This window comes from Rhinoraja longicauda, chromosome 4, assembly GCF_053455715.1.
Source record: "Rhinoraja longicauda isolate Sanriku21f chromosome 4, sRhiLon1.1, whole genome shotgun sequence".
In the NCBI taxonomy this organism is placed as follows: Eukaryota; Metazoa; Chordata; class Chondrichthyes; order Rajiformes; family Arhynchobatidae; genus Rhinoraja; species Rhinoraja longicauda.
Window position 1 is genome coordinate 84,171,083 of NC_135956.1, and position 14,124 is coordinate 84,185,206.

At 39.3% G+C, this 14,124-nt stretch overlaps 2 protein-coding genes and 1 long non-coding RNA gene across 6 annotated transcripts in view; 1 reads left to right on the plus strand and 2 right to left on the minus strand.

Annotated features, from left to right (window-relative positions):
- LOC144592932 (band 4.1-like protein 3) overlaps positions 1-14,124 on the minus strand; it is a 477,619-nt gene that overhangs the window by 418,408 nt on the left and 45,087 nt on the right. The gene's annotated exons all lie outside the window — the stretch shown is intronic.
- Positions 1-14,124, plus strand: part of LOC144592936 (uncharacterized) — a 45,695-nt gene that overhangs the window by 12,025 nt on the left and 19,546 nt on the right. For both annotated transcript variants that reach the window (XR_013547192.1, XR_013547193.1), the window contains exon 2: positions 13,800-13,852. This is a non-coding gene — a long non-coding RNA (uncharacterized LOC144592936). The remainder of the gene's footprint in view (positions 1-13,799; positions 13,853-14,124) is intronic.
- Positions 1,933-14,124, minus strand: part of l3mbtl4 (L3MBTL histone methyl-lysine binding protein 4) — a 262,599-nt gene continuing 250,407 nt past the window's right edge. For all 3 annotated transcript variants that reach the window (XM_078398236.1, XM_078398234.1, XM_078398235.1), the window contains one exon: positions 1,933-4,608. In XM_078398236.1, coding sequence (XP_078254362.1) covers positions 4,468-4,608 — 141 coding nt within the window. In that variant the 3' untranslated portion in view covers positions 1,933-4,467. The remainder of the gene's footprint in view (positions 4,609-14,124) is intronic.

Genomic DNA, 14,124 nt, shown 5'->3' on the forward strand with positions numbered 1-14,124 from the left:
CCCATTAGTTCTCTCCAGAGATGCTGCCTGACCCGCTGAGTTACTCCAGCATTTTGTGTATACCATGTGATCTTGTTTGCTCTCCACTTTGCCCTGGACAACATGGAAAATAAGAGCAAATATGTCAGGCTCTTATTCATTGACGAGAGTTCATCTATTAACAAACTCTGGTAACTGGGTCTCTGGTCATCGCAATGCAACTGGATCCTTGATTCCCTCATCTGCAGACCTTAATCAGCATGAATTTGCAACAACACATCCTCCTCAATAACTTTCAGCACAGGTTTACCTCAGGACTATGTGCTGAGTCTCCTGTTCTACTCTCTCTATACCTATGACAGTGTAACCACACAGTTCCAATGTTGTGATTCAAATTTGCTGATGATACCACCATTGTTGGGCAAATAACGGCGAATGATGAGTCTGAGTATAGAAGGAAGATGGAAAATATGATTGAATTTTGCCAGAACAACACTCCTTGCTCTCATTGTCAGCACGACCAAGGAGCAGGTTGCTGATTTCAGAAGGGGGTAGATAAGGATCCACTAACCTGTCTTCACCGATGGGTTGGTGGTGAAGAGAGTCAACAACTTCAAGTTCTTGGGCATGCATATCTCTAAGGATCTGTCTTGGGTCAAGCACGTTGAGGAAATTATAAAGAAAACTAATGAACGCCTCTACATCCGTAGAAGATTTAGGAGATTCGATCTGTTGGTAAATACTCTCTTGAAGTTCTACAAGTTTACGATAGAGAGAATATTGACTGGTTGCATCAGGGCCTGGTTCGGCAACTCAGACATCCAGAAACAATGGAGATTACAGAGAATGGCAGATACTGCCTGGTCGATGACAGATAATATCCTCCCCGCCATTGAATGGGTCTATAAGAGGCGCTGCCTCAAAACACAATCCAATGTCGTTAAAGACCCACATCATTCTGGCCTTGCACTTATTTCACTCCTATCATCGGGAAGAAGATATAGGAGTCTGAAAACTGTGGCCACCAGGTTCAAGAATATCTTCTTCCCAGCAATCATCAGGCTCTTGGACACCACACAACACTAACCTCAACTATGAACAAGGAGATGCTGAAATCTTGAGCAAAACATAAAGAGCTGAAGTAACATGATGGGTCAGGTAACATCTGTGGAAGACCAGGATAAATGATGTTTTGGGTTTAGTTTGGTTTGGTTTAGTTTAGTTTAGAGATACAGAGAAAAAGGCCCTTCATTCCACCGAGTCCACGTCGACCAGCAATCCTCATACATTAACACTATCCTACACACACTAGGAACAATTTACAACTTTTACCAAGCCAATTAACCTACAAACCTGTACCTCTTTGGAGTGTGGGAGGAAACCGGTGCCCCCGGGGAAAACCCATGCAGGTCAGGGGGAGAACTTACAAACTCCATACAGAAAAGCACCCGTCGAAATACGATTCCAGGATCACCGATTTATTGGCTCTTAACGATCTTATTTCAGGATCAATTAGACATTGTTAATTATAGTCACATCTCTTGTAAGAACAATTATCCAACTTGATTAGGATACCGAATGGTTGCTTGACTTTTTGGAAGATTGAATACCATCAGAAAAAAAACTACATGTTTTGCATGATTTTGCTTTATCTTGGTAGAATTGCAGAAGCAACAGTATCCACATCTGTTTTTGTATTTTCCACTGGTTTCTTAAAATTACAGTGCCAGCCCCAACACCTTTTTTTTAGAAAGGCGCAAAAGTTATTTATTGCTTCACCAAGCTTATTGTGTGCATCAGGTGATAAATTAAAATGGATACTCAGAGGAAATGAGGCTAAAGCATTGCAGAAAGTTTGAACTTAACAGGACTTTATTTAAAAAAAATGCAAGCTCACTTTTGATAAATATTACATTAAAAAAGATATGCAAAAAGGTAAATACAGCATGCCAGAATAAAAGATTAATTGTAAACATTCCCTACACAGGGTATTTTTTTTTACTAATAATCTTCAACATGTAAATAACAGACACCATTGCACAAATGTAGCAAGCTTCATGAACTGATATTTTTTTGACTCAGTAGCAGAATGGATTAAAGTTTATGGCTCTGTTTACCGAAAGGGAAACTTATTAAAAATGACAATAATACTCAGTCAAAATATAAAACGCATTCAAGCTATTTTCCACCTTTTCTGGACTAAGTTGAAGGAAGTGAGTTTTTTGTTGTTGAATCCTCCATTGTCAGCACCAATACAAAAGATAATACATAGCTGCTGGTGATGTTATTGTATAAGAATTCTTAGGCTATCACATCAGTTACCCTAAATTATATGTATATAAAATGTGATCTGTGACTATCTGTAAAAAAACAAACTCTGTGTTTGTAAATTCCAGCAATGACTAATAGATAATTTGGTTAATTTATGAAGCAAATTTTGCAGGATCTTTGTTTTTTACATATTTTGTATTCATCATATTTCGTCAGGAAATGACAAGGCACAAATTGTCAGGAGTCTTTGAGTTTAAGATGATGTGAAGGAAGAGAAAATCTGATTTACATTTTTTTTACAGAATATGTCCATCTTTTGATTTGGTTTAAAGATAAAGTAGGTTTACCAGAAAAAAAGATGCAATTGTTAAAACTGATCTTTCTTTTTATTCAATATGCAGTATTATGAAAAAGTATAAAACCAAATATATCCATTAAGTTTATTTTCATACCTCAGTTTTTTCACGAAGACATGTACACATCTGGATAACTTAAGTACACATATAACATTGTGGACTGCATCCTAAATGATAAATAAAAATTGAGGCTGGCTAAAAGTAAAATAGTGTAGCATTGCCCTTCCTGCTCCTTCCTCCCCCCCATGACATTTGACTTTGATATATACCATATTGGAATCCTGCTCTGTAAAATATTTATTTAAAAAAATGATTGTTCCATCTTGACAAGATAGTATGCAGATTATAATTAACCAATTGTTTTGAGAATGAACATGCACTACTCATTATGGATATTGTATATATTACTGATACAATACATAAAACATAATTTACATTGGAAAAAATCTCATAGGTAACCTATATCTTTTGGAATAATTAAATGCTTTACAAATATAAACAAACACACACATCACTAGAATGTATAAATTATCCTAAAAACATAATGTACAAAACAGTAATGCCCACCAATTTGAGAAAACAAATCGTAATGCAACCACATGCATTTAAATTTCATCACTTCAAAACACACTATTTTCCTAAATAAACTAATTTATTAGTGAGCTCATCACCTATTAAGAGCACATTACTTATGACAACAATGCAATTTGTCCCTTTACGGGTAAGTTTTTAATACCACAGGAATGCATCAAGAATACAGTATGAAAGCTGAAAAACTTACTTTAGAAAACATACTATACTGAGTTCTTTATAGTATGAACTCATTTGGAGTCTCTGCACTATTGGTTTCCCGAGGTGTGTCAATTACAAGTATAGGGAGGGTGCAAGCTGTAAAGTATTATAAATAATAATTATTAAACAAATAGCACAATGCAGGATGAAAGGTAATTAGTGCATGCATCATACTGTTCGATCAGTTGGATACAAAGACATTAAATGGCATTCTGATCTATTTTGGTTTGTACATAATTCATCGCATTCTTGAAGCAAATATTTTGCATTGTGTGTGTGGAAGAGTGGTCTTATTTGTTTTCTGGGAATAAATATAGAATGGATGCAAAAAGTTTTGTGCCATTATTATCTCTAGTTCTGTTTGTTGGGGTGCCAATTCCAAAATGAAGACATAGGCTTGCATCACATCGGCAAGAGTTAATCAGGAGGGCCTTTCCATTATTTTGTTCAGTTGAAGCAGTAAAATGAGTTAAAGATGCAACTGATGATGTAAACATTAAATTACATTTCCAAGATATTTCATCATCTAAACAGCAGATGATTTTTAAAAGATATGTTTGCAAATACAATTACGAATTTTACATGTAGCTTTAGTTTATTTCAATGTGATTAATTGTGCTCTTGTTTGCAGACCTTTTCCTGCAATACTCCAAGTTTTGGGTAACATCCATTTACTCAACACTTTTAAAGTGCGTAGATTCATGTTATATTTAAAACATATTATCTCACAGGCAGTCAAATACTTTTGCCCAACTCTGTAATTTTAATGTTGTAAACTATAATTTGATCACAATTGCATGAAAAATGTTTCACATGTTCACTGTACAAATACAACTTCCAAATGCATCATCTCCAACTACTTCACAATTTAATGACTTCACCATATTTTTTTAACAAGTATTTATAACTAACATTTCTTTAAATCAACAATAACTCATTATCTTTGTATACCCTGTTAGTCTTGCTGATAAATTGATCTACAGTTTAATGTGCCATCCATAAATACAGATTATTTTTTATCAATCGTCAAAAAGAATATCAAACGTTTAGCAGCTGCCCTTTCCAATCCTCAATGTCTATCCAAGTCATCTTCAGAATTCTTGAACATTAAAATTGAGTTGTAAATCTTCAGCGCTGGGCCTAATTTGATGCTCATTATCTTAATTATATCCATCTGTGTCAGCAAAAGGAATGCTTCTCCATCAATCTGCTAAAAAATAGAATGAAATGTTTTGGTTAACACAACATTTAAGTTACCAACTTAAAATACGTCGGACTTCATTATCAACTATCTCATAAACAATGAAGGAAATTAGAAAAGCGAAAAAAAGATATGAGGCTGCTTTGGCAAGTAATGTAAAAGTAAACCCTAAGGGGTTCTACAGATATGTCAATAGCAAAAGGATAGTGAGGGATAAAATTGGTCCATTAGAGAGTCAGAGTGGACAGCTATGTGCTGAGCCGGAAGAAATGGGGGAGATATTAAACAATTTCTTTTCTTCGGTATTTACCGAGGAGAAGGATATTGAATTATGTGAGGTAAGCGAAACAAGTAGAGTAGTGATGGAAATTAGGAGGATTAAAGAAGATGAGGTACGGACACTTTTGAAAAATATAAAAGTGGATAAGTCTCCAGGTCCTGATAGGATATTCCCTAGGACATTGAGGGAAGTTAGTGCAGAAATAGCATGGGCTAAGACGGAAATATTTCAAACGTCATTAGAAACGGGGATGGTGCCGGAAGATTGGCGCATTGCGCATGTTGTGCCTTTGTTTAAAAAAGGATCTAAAAGTAAACCTAGCAATTATAGACCTATTAGTTTGACGTCTGTGGTGGGAAAATTAATGGAAAAGATACTTAGGGACAATATATATAATTATTTGGATAAACAAGGCCTGATTAGAAATAGTCAACATGGATTTGTGCCTGGAAGGTCATGTTTGACTAATCTTCTTGAATTTTTTTGAAGAGGTTACCAGGGAAATTGATAAGGGCAAGGCTGTGGATGTTGTCTATATGGACTTCAGTAAGGCATTTGACAAGGTTCCACATGGAAGGTTGATTAAGAAGGTTAAATCGTTGGGTATTAATAGTGAGGTTGCAAGATGGATTCAACAATGGCTGAATGGGAGATACCAGAGGGTAACGGTTGACAATTGTATGTCAGGTTGGAGGCCAGTGTCTAGTGGAGTACCCCAAGGATCTGTGTTGGGTCCACTGTTGTTTGTCATTTACATTAATGATCTGGATGATGGTGTGGCAAATTGGATTAGTAAATATGCAGATGATACTAAGATAGGTGGTGTAGTTGATAGTGAGGTAGATTTTCAAAGTCTACAGAGAGACTTGGGCCTTTTGGAAGGGTGGGCTGAAAGATGGCAGATGGAGTTTAATGCTGATAAGTGTGAGGTGCTGCATTTTGGTAGGACAAATCAAAATAGGACGTACAGGGTAAATGGTAGGGAATTGAGGAATGCAGTGGAACAGAGGGATCTGGGAATAACTGTGTATTGTTCCCTGAAGGTGGAATCTCATGTGGATAGGGTGTTGAAGAAGGCGTTTGGTATGCTTGCCTTTATAAATCAGAGCATCGAGTATAGAAGTTGGGATGTAATGTTAAAATTGTACAGGGCATTGGTGAGGCCGAATCTGGAGTATGGTGTGCAGTTCTGGTCGCCAAATTATAGGAAGGATGTCGACAAAATGGAGAGGGTACAGAGGAGATTTACTAGAATGTTGCCTGGGTTTCAGCACTTAGGCTACGGAGAGAGGTTGAACAGGTTGGGTCTTTATTCTTTGGAGCGTAGAAGGTTGAGGGGGGACTTGATAGAGGTTTTTTAAATTTTGAGAGGGACGGACAGAGTTGACGTGGGTAGGCTTTTCCCTTTGAGAGTGGGGAAGATTCCAACAAGGGGACATAGCTTCAGAATTGAGGGACAAAAGTTTAGGGGTAACATGAGGGGGAACTTCTTTACTCAGAGGGTGGTGGCTGTATGGAATGGGCTTCCGGTGGAAGTGGTGGAGGCTGGCTCGATTTTATTATTTAAGAGTAAATTGGATAGGTATATGGATAGCAGGGGATTAGAGGGTTATGGTCTGAGTGCAGGTAGATGAGACTAGGTCAGGGAGAATGGTCGGCGTGGACTGGTAGGGCCGGACAGGCCTGTTTCCATGCTGTAGTTGTTATATGTTATATGGTTATATGGTTATATGGTGATCCAGAGTATCCAAAAATATTATGCTCTTCAGGGCTAAAGTTACTTCAAATATCAGCCTAGTATGTTGGGGGTAGGGGTCAAGACCACTGCAGGTATATTGACAACAGTACCTACACAAGATATGCATGCCACAAACTCAAAATTTAATATTACACCAAGGCATTCGTCGATTACAATCACAAGCAGTACCACAGGACAGACTTTTGAAGTTGACACCAAAATATATAGCTCCTGTTGCACAGCAATTTTACAGGTTCTATCCACTTGTTTCAACACAAAATGGCTTGCTAACGGCATGTCAAATAGTTAAATGCCATCATTTCTGTTCTTCAAATTTCCATTATCATTACATTTTGGTTATTAAGAATGAATGGAATATGGACCACAAACATTCAAGGAAAGTACAGTGTAATTTATGTACCCTAATGTTATAGAACACTCTTGAGAGTCTTGTCATTGTTAAAATGTTACACTAGTAATGGGTTCATTCTGACATTGGCATTTGCTAGTACAGGTACACCAACAATTTTCCGACACCCTTGGTTGCAAAACCTTGCCGAATTATCCGTTTTGCCAGATCAAAAGAGGTAGCGTAATAATAACTCAGCAATATACCTCTGACCCACTAATTATACCCCTCCCATGTCTGTTAGAAACCAAAATAAAACAAATATTAAATGTAAATTAAATTTACAGCGAAACTTGCATTTCTTGCATGGGCAGCCCAGGTGCCGGTCAACAAGTTGCCCTTGGAAGTCCCGATCAGCGGCCACCCGTGGAGCGGAGGGAGAACTACAGGCCCAACCCCCGCCATCCCAGGTGTTGTATTTTCTCCTATGGGGGAGTGCCCAGAGATTTTGGGTAACACAATTTTCAGGGAAACGTTTTGAGTTGGCGGAGCTCGTGGAGGGCTGCAACTCGTGAACCAGTGCCCGACCGCACTGGTAGCACTGCTGGGGAATTAGTCAAAAATGCAGTTGGGCGAGCATGCCCGCCGTCCCCGCCCTCCGATGCTGGCCTCCGAGAGAAGTAGAATGGCACTGGGTCTGCCAGCGCCACCGGAGGGCCGAGATACCAGCCTGCAAAGTCGGCCTCAGAAGCAGGCTGTGGCTCCAGCTGGGCTGGAGTTCCAAAGCCCTCGCCGCAGAGGGCAAATTTAGCCCACCGATCAGGAAATGTGCTTTTCCTGTATGTGGGGATTGGCAGGGTGTCCGGAGATTTAGGGGAGCAATTTTTTAAGTGGCAATGATGGTCCCGGAGGTGTGGCCCGGCCCGTGTGGAGGTCCGGGCAGGTCACGGAAGTGCCTTTGGCAGGCTCGCAGCCCCCGGAGTGCTTAACGCGAGCTGTGTAAATCCAAGCCCAGGTTGAGATTGTCGGCCTCAACCGGCCTAGGCACCACATTGTTGGGGGGACTTCCAATGGGAATTGCAAGTGTGTTCTCGTAATTTTGTCCAAATTAAAGGAGGTGACAGATCATCAGTTGCTGGAACATCATTGGTGTACCTGTAGTTCTAAAATAGATTGGTACAGAAGAACTTGGACTGAGCGGAGGTGTTCAGTGAAACGATCGCCAAGCCTGCGCTTGGTCCCGATACCTGTCCCTATACATCCTCCCTCGACTCCGTCCAAGGACTCCCACAGTCTTTTCAGGTGAGGCAGAGGTTCACTTGCACCTCCTCCAACCTCATCTACTGTATCTGCTGTTCCAGGATGTGGACTCCTATATATCGGCGAGACCAAGCGCAGGCGCATCGATTGTTTCGCTGAACTCCTCCGCTCAGTCCACCTAAACCTACCTGATCTGCCCATTGCTAAACACCTTAATTCCCCCTCCCATTCTCACATCGACCTTTCTGTCCTGGGCCTCCTCCATTGTCAGAGTGAGGCCCAGCTAGAGATGCCAACTGTCCTGTATTAGCCGGGATATCCCGTATTTTGGGCTAAATTTGTTTGCCCCGTACGGGACTGCCCTTGTCCCGTGTTAGGCCCGGGGGTGCTGTAGACCCGGACATTGTAGCTAACGGAGTGTGTTCGGGGAGCGGGGCCGACTGTGTTCGCCTAACAGAGGTTGCGTAGCAACCAGCCTCTGGCCCGGGCAGCCACCATTGGTGGTGCGGGAGCACATATCTGCTAGCTGGGTGAGGCCGCGTGCAGTGATGTCACCTTGTCCCATATTTGGAGTTAGAAAGTTGGCAACCCTAGGCCCAGCACAAATTGGAGGAACAGCACCTCATATTTTGCTTGGGCAGCTTACACCCCAGCGGTATGAATATTGACTCTCTAACTTCAAATAACCCTTGCTTCCCTTCTCTCTCTTCCCTCTCTTCCCATTCCTCCCTCTTCCCAGTTCTCCGACCATTCTGACTGTCCCCGATTACATTTTATCTCTGTTAGCTTTGTTGTCACCTTCAACTAGCTAACTATGAACTATTCTATAGTTTCCTTGAACCGCTTCTCTTTTGATGTCTCGTTTTCACACTTTACCCTTCCTTATCTCTGTGGTTCCCTCTCCCGGTCTGAAGAAGGGTCTCGACCCAAAACCACCCATTCCTTCTATCCAGAGATGCTGCCTGTCCCACTGAGTTAGTCCAGCATTTTGTGTCAAATATCTTCATTAAGAGTCAGGAAGCTTTGTTGCAGTTTTATAAATCTTGGGTCGGGCTGCAGTTGGAGTAATATCTGCAGTTCTGTATGTCTCATTACAGGAAGTATGTGGACGCTTTAGAGAGGATGCAGAAGTGGTTCACCAGGATGCTGCCTAGATTAGAAGATATTAGCTGTAAGGAGTGGTCGGACAAACTTTGGATTGTTTTCCCTGGAGCGTTGGAGGCTAAGGAGAAACCTGACAGGTGTATAAAATTATATGAGAGGCATAGACAGTCAGAACCTTTTCCCCAGGATGGCAATGTTGAATTTCACAGGGCATAGCTTTAAGGTCAGAGGAGGAAAGTTTAAAGAGGTGTGGGACAAGAATGGTGGGCGCCTGGAAAGCATTGCTTGGTGTGATGATGGACGCAGTAACAATAGTGGCATTTATGAGGGTTTTAGATAGGCACATGAATATGCAGGAAATGGATCACATGCAGGCAAAAGGGATTAGTTAAATTTGGCATCATGTTTGCAACGAACGTCGTGGGCTGGAGGGCCTGTGATATGTTGCATTGTTCTATGTTCTATAAAAGGAGTGAGAGAGGTACTTTTGGGTGTTTTTCCTAGCTTGGAAATGCTGCTATGCCTTTCTTTTCCCCCTAATACTCATGCACCATATGCATGTACATGACACATTATAATTCAAACAATGTGACACATACACAGTGCTGATTTTGTCTTTTTAGTTGTCTATCAAATATTACCTTGCATATCTGTCTGCAAATAACATATTCTTTCCAGGGAAATCTGGACACATGCCAATGTACACGATGTGCTTAGTGTATTCAGTACCCCACTGCACTTGTGTCACTACCTTCATCAATAAAAGATGGTTTAAGGAGAGAATATCAGTTGAAAAGTGAGAAGATGCAAATTGAGACTCTAAAAGCAGGGAACAAATGCTACCTTGAATCCTTCCTTACCTATTGAAGATGTGGATTGGACCTCATGGAGTCTGCACATAAAAGTTTCATACCTAACAGCACGCAATGCATTCTTCGTCTGGCATTGTACTGAACCTACCACCTGCTGTCATATAGCCATATGTAGCTGCTTTGTTGTAACTTTGGTTCTTAGTTTAGTTTAGAGATGCAGTGCGGAAACAGGCTCTTCAGCCTACCGAGACAGCGCCAACCAGCGATCCCCGCACATTAACACTATCCTACACACACTGGGGGCAATTTACACATACACCAAGCCAATTAGCCTATATACCTGTCTTTGGAGTGTGGGAGGAAACTGAAGATCTCTGAGAAAACCCATGTGGTCACGGGGAGAACGTACAAACTCCGTTCAGTTTATACAGAGTTCTACTAGAGTAATAATCTGTATTACTAACTAAAATCTATAAAAATATTGAATTTGGATAAATTCTATACCATTCACAATTGATATGTTGAGGGAATTAAGTTGAGGGACAGCTCACCAGTACACAATGGCATGTGAAATCTGCCCCTCGAAATAATCGATATGACTCATCACACAAACTCCCCGAAATGCGGCAAAAATTGAGAGGAGAGGGATAAAATTGTTGGCAGGTAAATGCAGTATTCGCATTAATTCAGGTAATGCAAAAACAACATGGATTATACATTATGTCACTGAATTGTGTGGATACGAGCACAATTATATGGGGCTGCGTGGTTCAGCCATTTAATTCCAAGTGATCTAGGTACATTTAATAAATAAGGCAACTGTCATAAGTTTCTTGGCCTTTGTGAATAGGAAGGGCTTCAATGTATACTCAATCGATGGCAACATTCACAAAAATATGTATATTAATATCCATTAGTCTGGTCATTATTTTACAGTAATGTATGCCTTGATTATTTGAAGATGGCATCCACATGCCATTGTTCATTCTTAATGATAATATTTATGTTATAGCACATCAATTAAATCTCTCCTCATCCTCCCCTGTAACAAAGAAAATAACTTCAACATTTTCAACTTTTCCTCATGGTTGAGATTTTCCACACCTGACATGTTGTTGCAAATTGCCTCTGCACACTGTCTTGTGTGACCACATTTTTTTCTGTGACATGATGATCAAAACTTTAGGAAGCAGTCAAGTTGTGCTCGAACCAGTGTTGTTTGGAGTCTAGCACAAGCTCTCCATCTAATGATCCATATCTCACCTACAAGGAACGCATCCCACCTGCTCTTTTTAACTTATTCACAAAATGCTGGAGTAACTCAGCAGGTCAGGCAGCATCTCGGGAGAGAAGGAATCCTTTTTAACTCTTTTTAACTGCCTGTGGGCATCTAGGCACATTTCAGGTTTTTGCACTCAACATTGAATTCAACAATTTCAAGTAATTTGCTTTCTGTTTGTGTTATCAGATCTGGCCAGTATTGCTGCAGGTTATTGTATATTAACAGATTTTTTTTCTCACCACTGACATTGTCTGATTTGTTTGGTTTTTCCTATAGCTCTGACATGTACTTAATAATAACCTTTTAACTTAAATTTAACAACATTTTTCCCCTCCTTAACTACCCCAGTCAATCTATCAACCTAACATTTTCATCACCAGCTTATCACCACAGCTATTTGCCTCACCCCATCAGATATATTTATTTTGCCCTGTCCATGCCGCTCCCACTTCTCACCTTCCTTTAACTCAAATCTAACAGTTTTCTCTCCTTCCCGGTTCTGATGAAAGGTTTTGGCTTTAAAGCCAAAGATCTTTTTTATTTTCTTCTTTTTCTACATATGCTGCCTGACCTGCTATTTTCAAAAACATTTTATGCTTTTAAGATCCATGTAGACTACATTAAACACACTCCGAGCAATACCTTGTGCAGACACAAAATGCTGGAGTAACTCAGCGGGTCAGTAGACACAAAATGCTGGAGTAACTCAGCGGCTCAGTTGACACAAAAAAATCCTAGCAATACCTTTCCTTTTACCTTCTCACAAAACGCAGTGAGTCATTCATGACCTTCCCTTAACAAATTCAATGTTGACTAATCTGAAGGACCGAATATTGATTCCAATAATTTACCACATACAAGAGTTAAACTCACTAGCCGTCCTCTCACCTCAGCATAACTTTAATAGCCCTCCAATTCTCTGCCACCATTCCTATACCTGGGAAATTGGAAAACAACGGTCAATATCTTCACAATTTCTACCTCCACATCTGTCCATGACCTGATATATACTTCAACCAGGCCAGGAATAGCATCCACTTTCCAAAGGCAATTCCTCAATAAATGTATCCACCCAACATTCCATACTTGTCTTATTCGACTGCAACAGCAACATTGCACCCTCTCCCCTATTTTTTGGAAGACAGCCACAAAGGGTTCAATAAGAATCTTATTCACTTCCTCCACCTGCACGTGGAATACCATTTTCATTCCTAACAGATCCTACTATTTGCATAGGTATCCTCTTGCCCTGTATGGAATTATAAAATACCTTTAGGCCTTCTTTGATTTTACTTGCCTGTATTTTTTCATGCCACCTCCACCTGCTGCATATTATCTCCTCTTCCCCAGTATTAATATAAACTTTCCTTTTTTCTTTTCATTACTGTCAAATATACTTTGTCATCGGGGGGGGGCTTGTAGATCTGGGAGTTCAGGTTTCTTGAATGTCACTCACTGATCTGATGCTAATTTACCTATTTCCTGTCCCCTTTTGCCAAATCAATTCTTTGCTTAGTAAAATTCGAATCCTCCCAATTTAAATACAAACTTATTTTTGTTCTTTATCATAACAATGCTAACTGAATTATGAACCCAACCACAAATCTGTTCTTCACTTCACAGTTTTAGAACTTGAAGCTAATATATTGGTTAACAAAGTTCTTTTCAATTTTGTGCCTTTATACTGATTATATAACAGGTTATTTTAGGATGCTAAAGGCGATAATTTCTTTATTCCGGACACATAATGCATTAATTTATTAATTGTGTCTTATTGGGACTGATGTTACTTGGACTATTGGGACTGATGTGACTTGGATGGGAAAGAAAGGGAATTGAGTAATGCTGAGTCTTGTTTAACTTATCTCTCTTACATCATTCACATTTTTCTTCCTTTGTCACAGTTGGGAACTATTAGAGTCATGTGTGAGATGTTTATTATAATGTTCCTGACAGCCATAGCACATCTTTTCTGAAGAATATTCTTATGGGAACACATTTCAAAAGTACTTAGAATTAAATCAATCACTTACGCACATTTAAAATTGTACAAAAGCAATTTAATTATCTTTTTTATCCTTTAAATTTATTGTTAGGTAATTAACCTAAACACTAGAATTACTCTTAATTGGGATTTTGGTATTATCAATGCAAATGTTAATGAATAGATTTCACTATTTGAACAACATTAAAGTCAAATATACAATTCAGTAAAATCTAATAATCTCAGACAAAACTGAATATTTTATATTAAGCACACAAAAGAGTCATGAATACTCATGCTTGCAATATTTATCTAATGAATTTAAAATAGTGATTAAAAAGAACGTAACCTTCCACTTCTATTTATTATTCTGCAATTTTCTTTCCTCTAGATGTTACAAAAGTTTACATTGGCAACCATTTTTGTGTACTATTTTATGGCATGGTGAGTAACAATAGATTATTTACCACTGAAGGTATAATGACTGACCAATATGTACTCACGTATGTGAATCTTAGCATAAGGAATATGAACCATTGTTAAATTTCTGACGATCTTATTTTGTGAATGTGTTCAAATACTTCAGTACAGGGACTGAATTTAGGACATTACTGATTTGTACAGGTCAGATGTTCACTGATAACTCGCTAAAGTCATTTTTTTCTAATGCCACTCCAAGATACATAGTAAATGAAGTGACGTGCATTACAAATAGA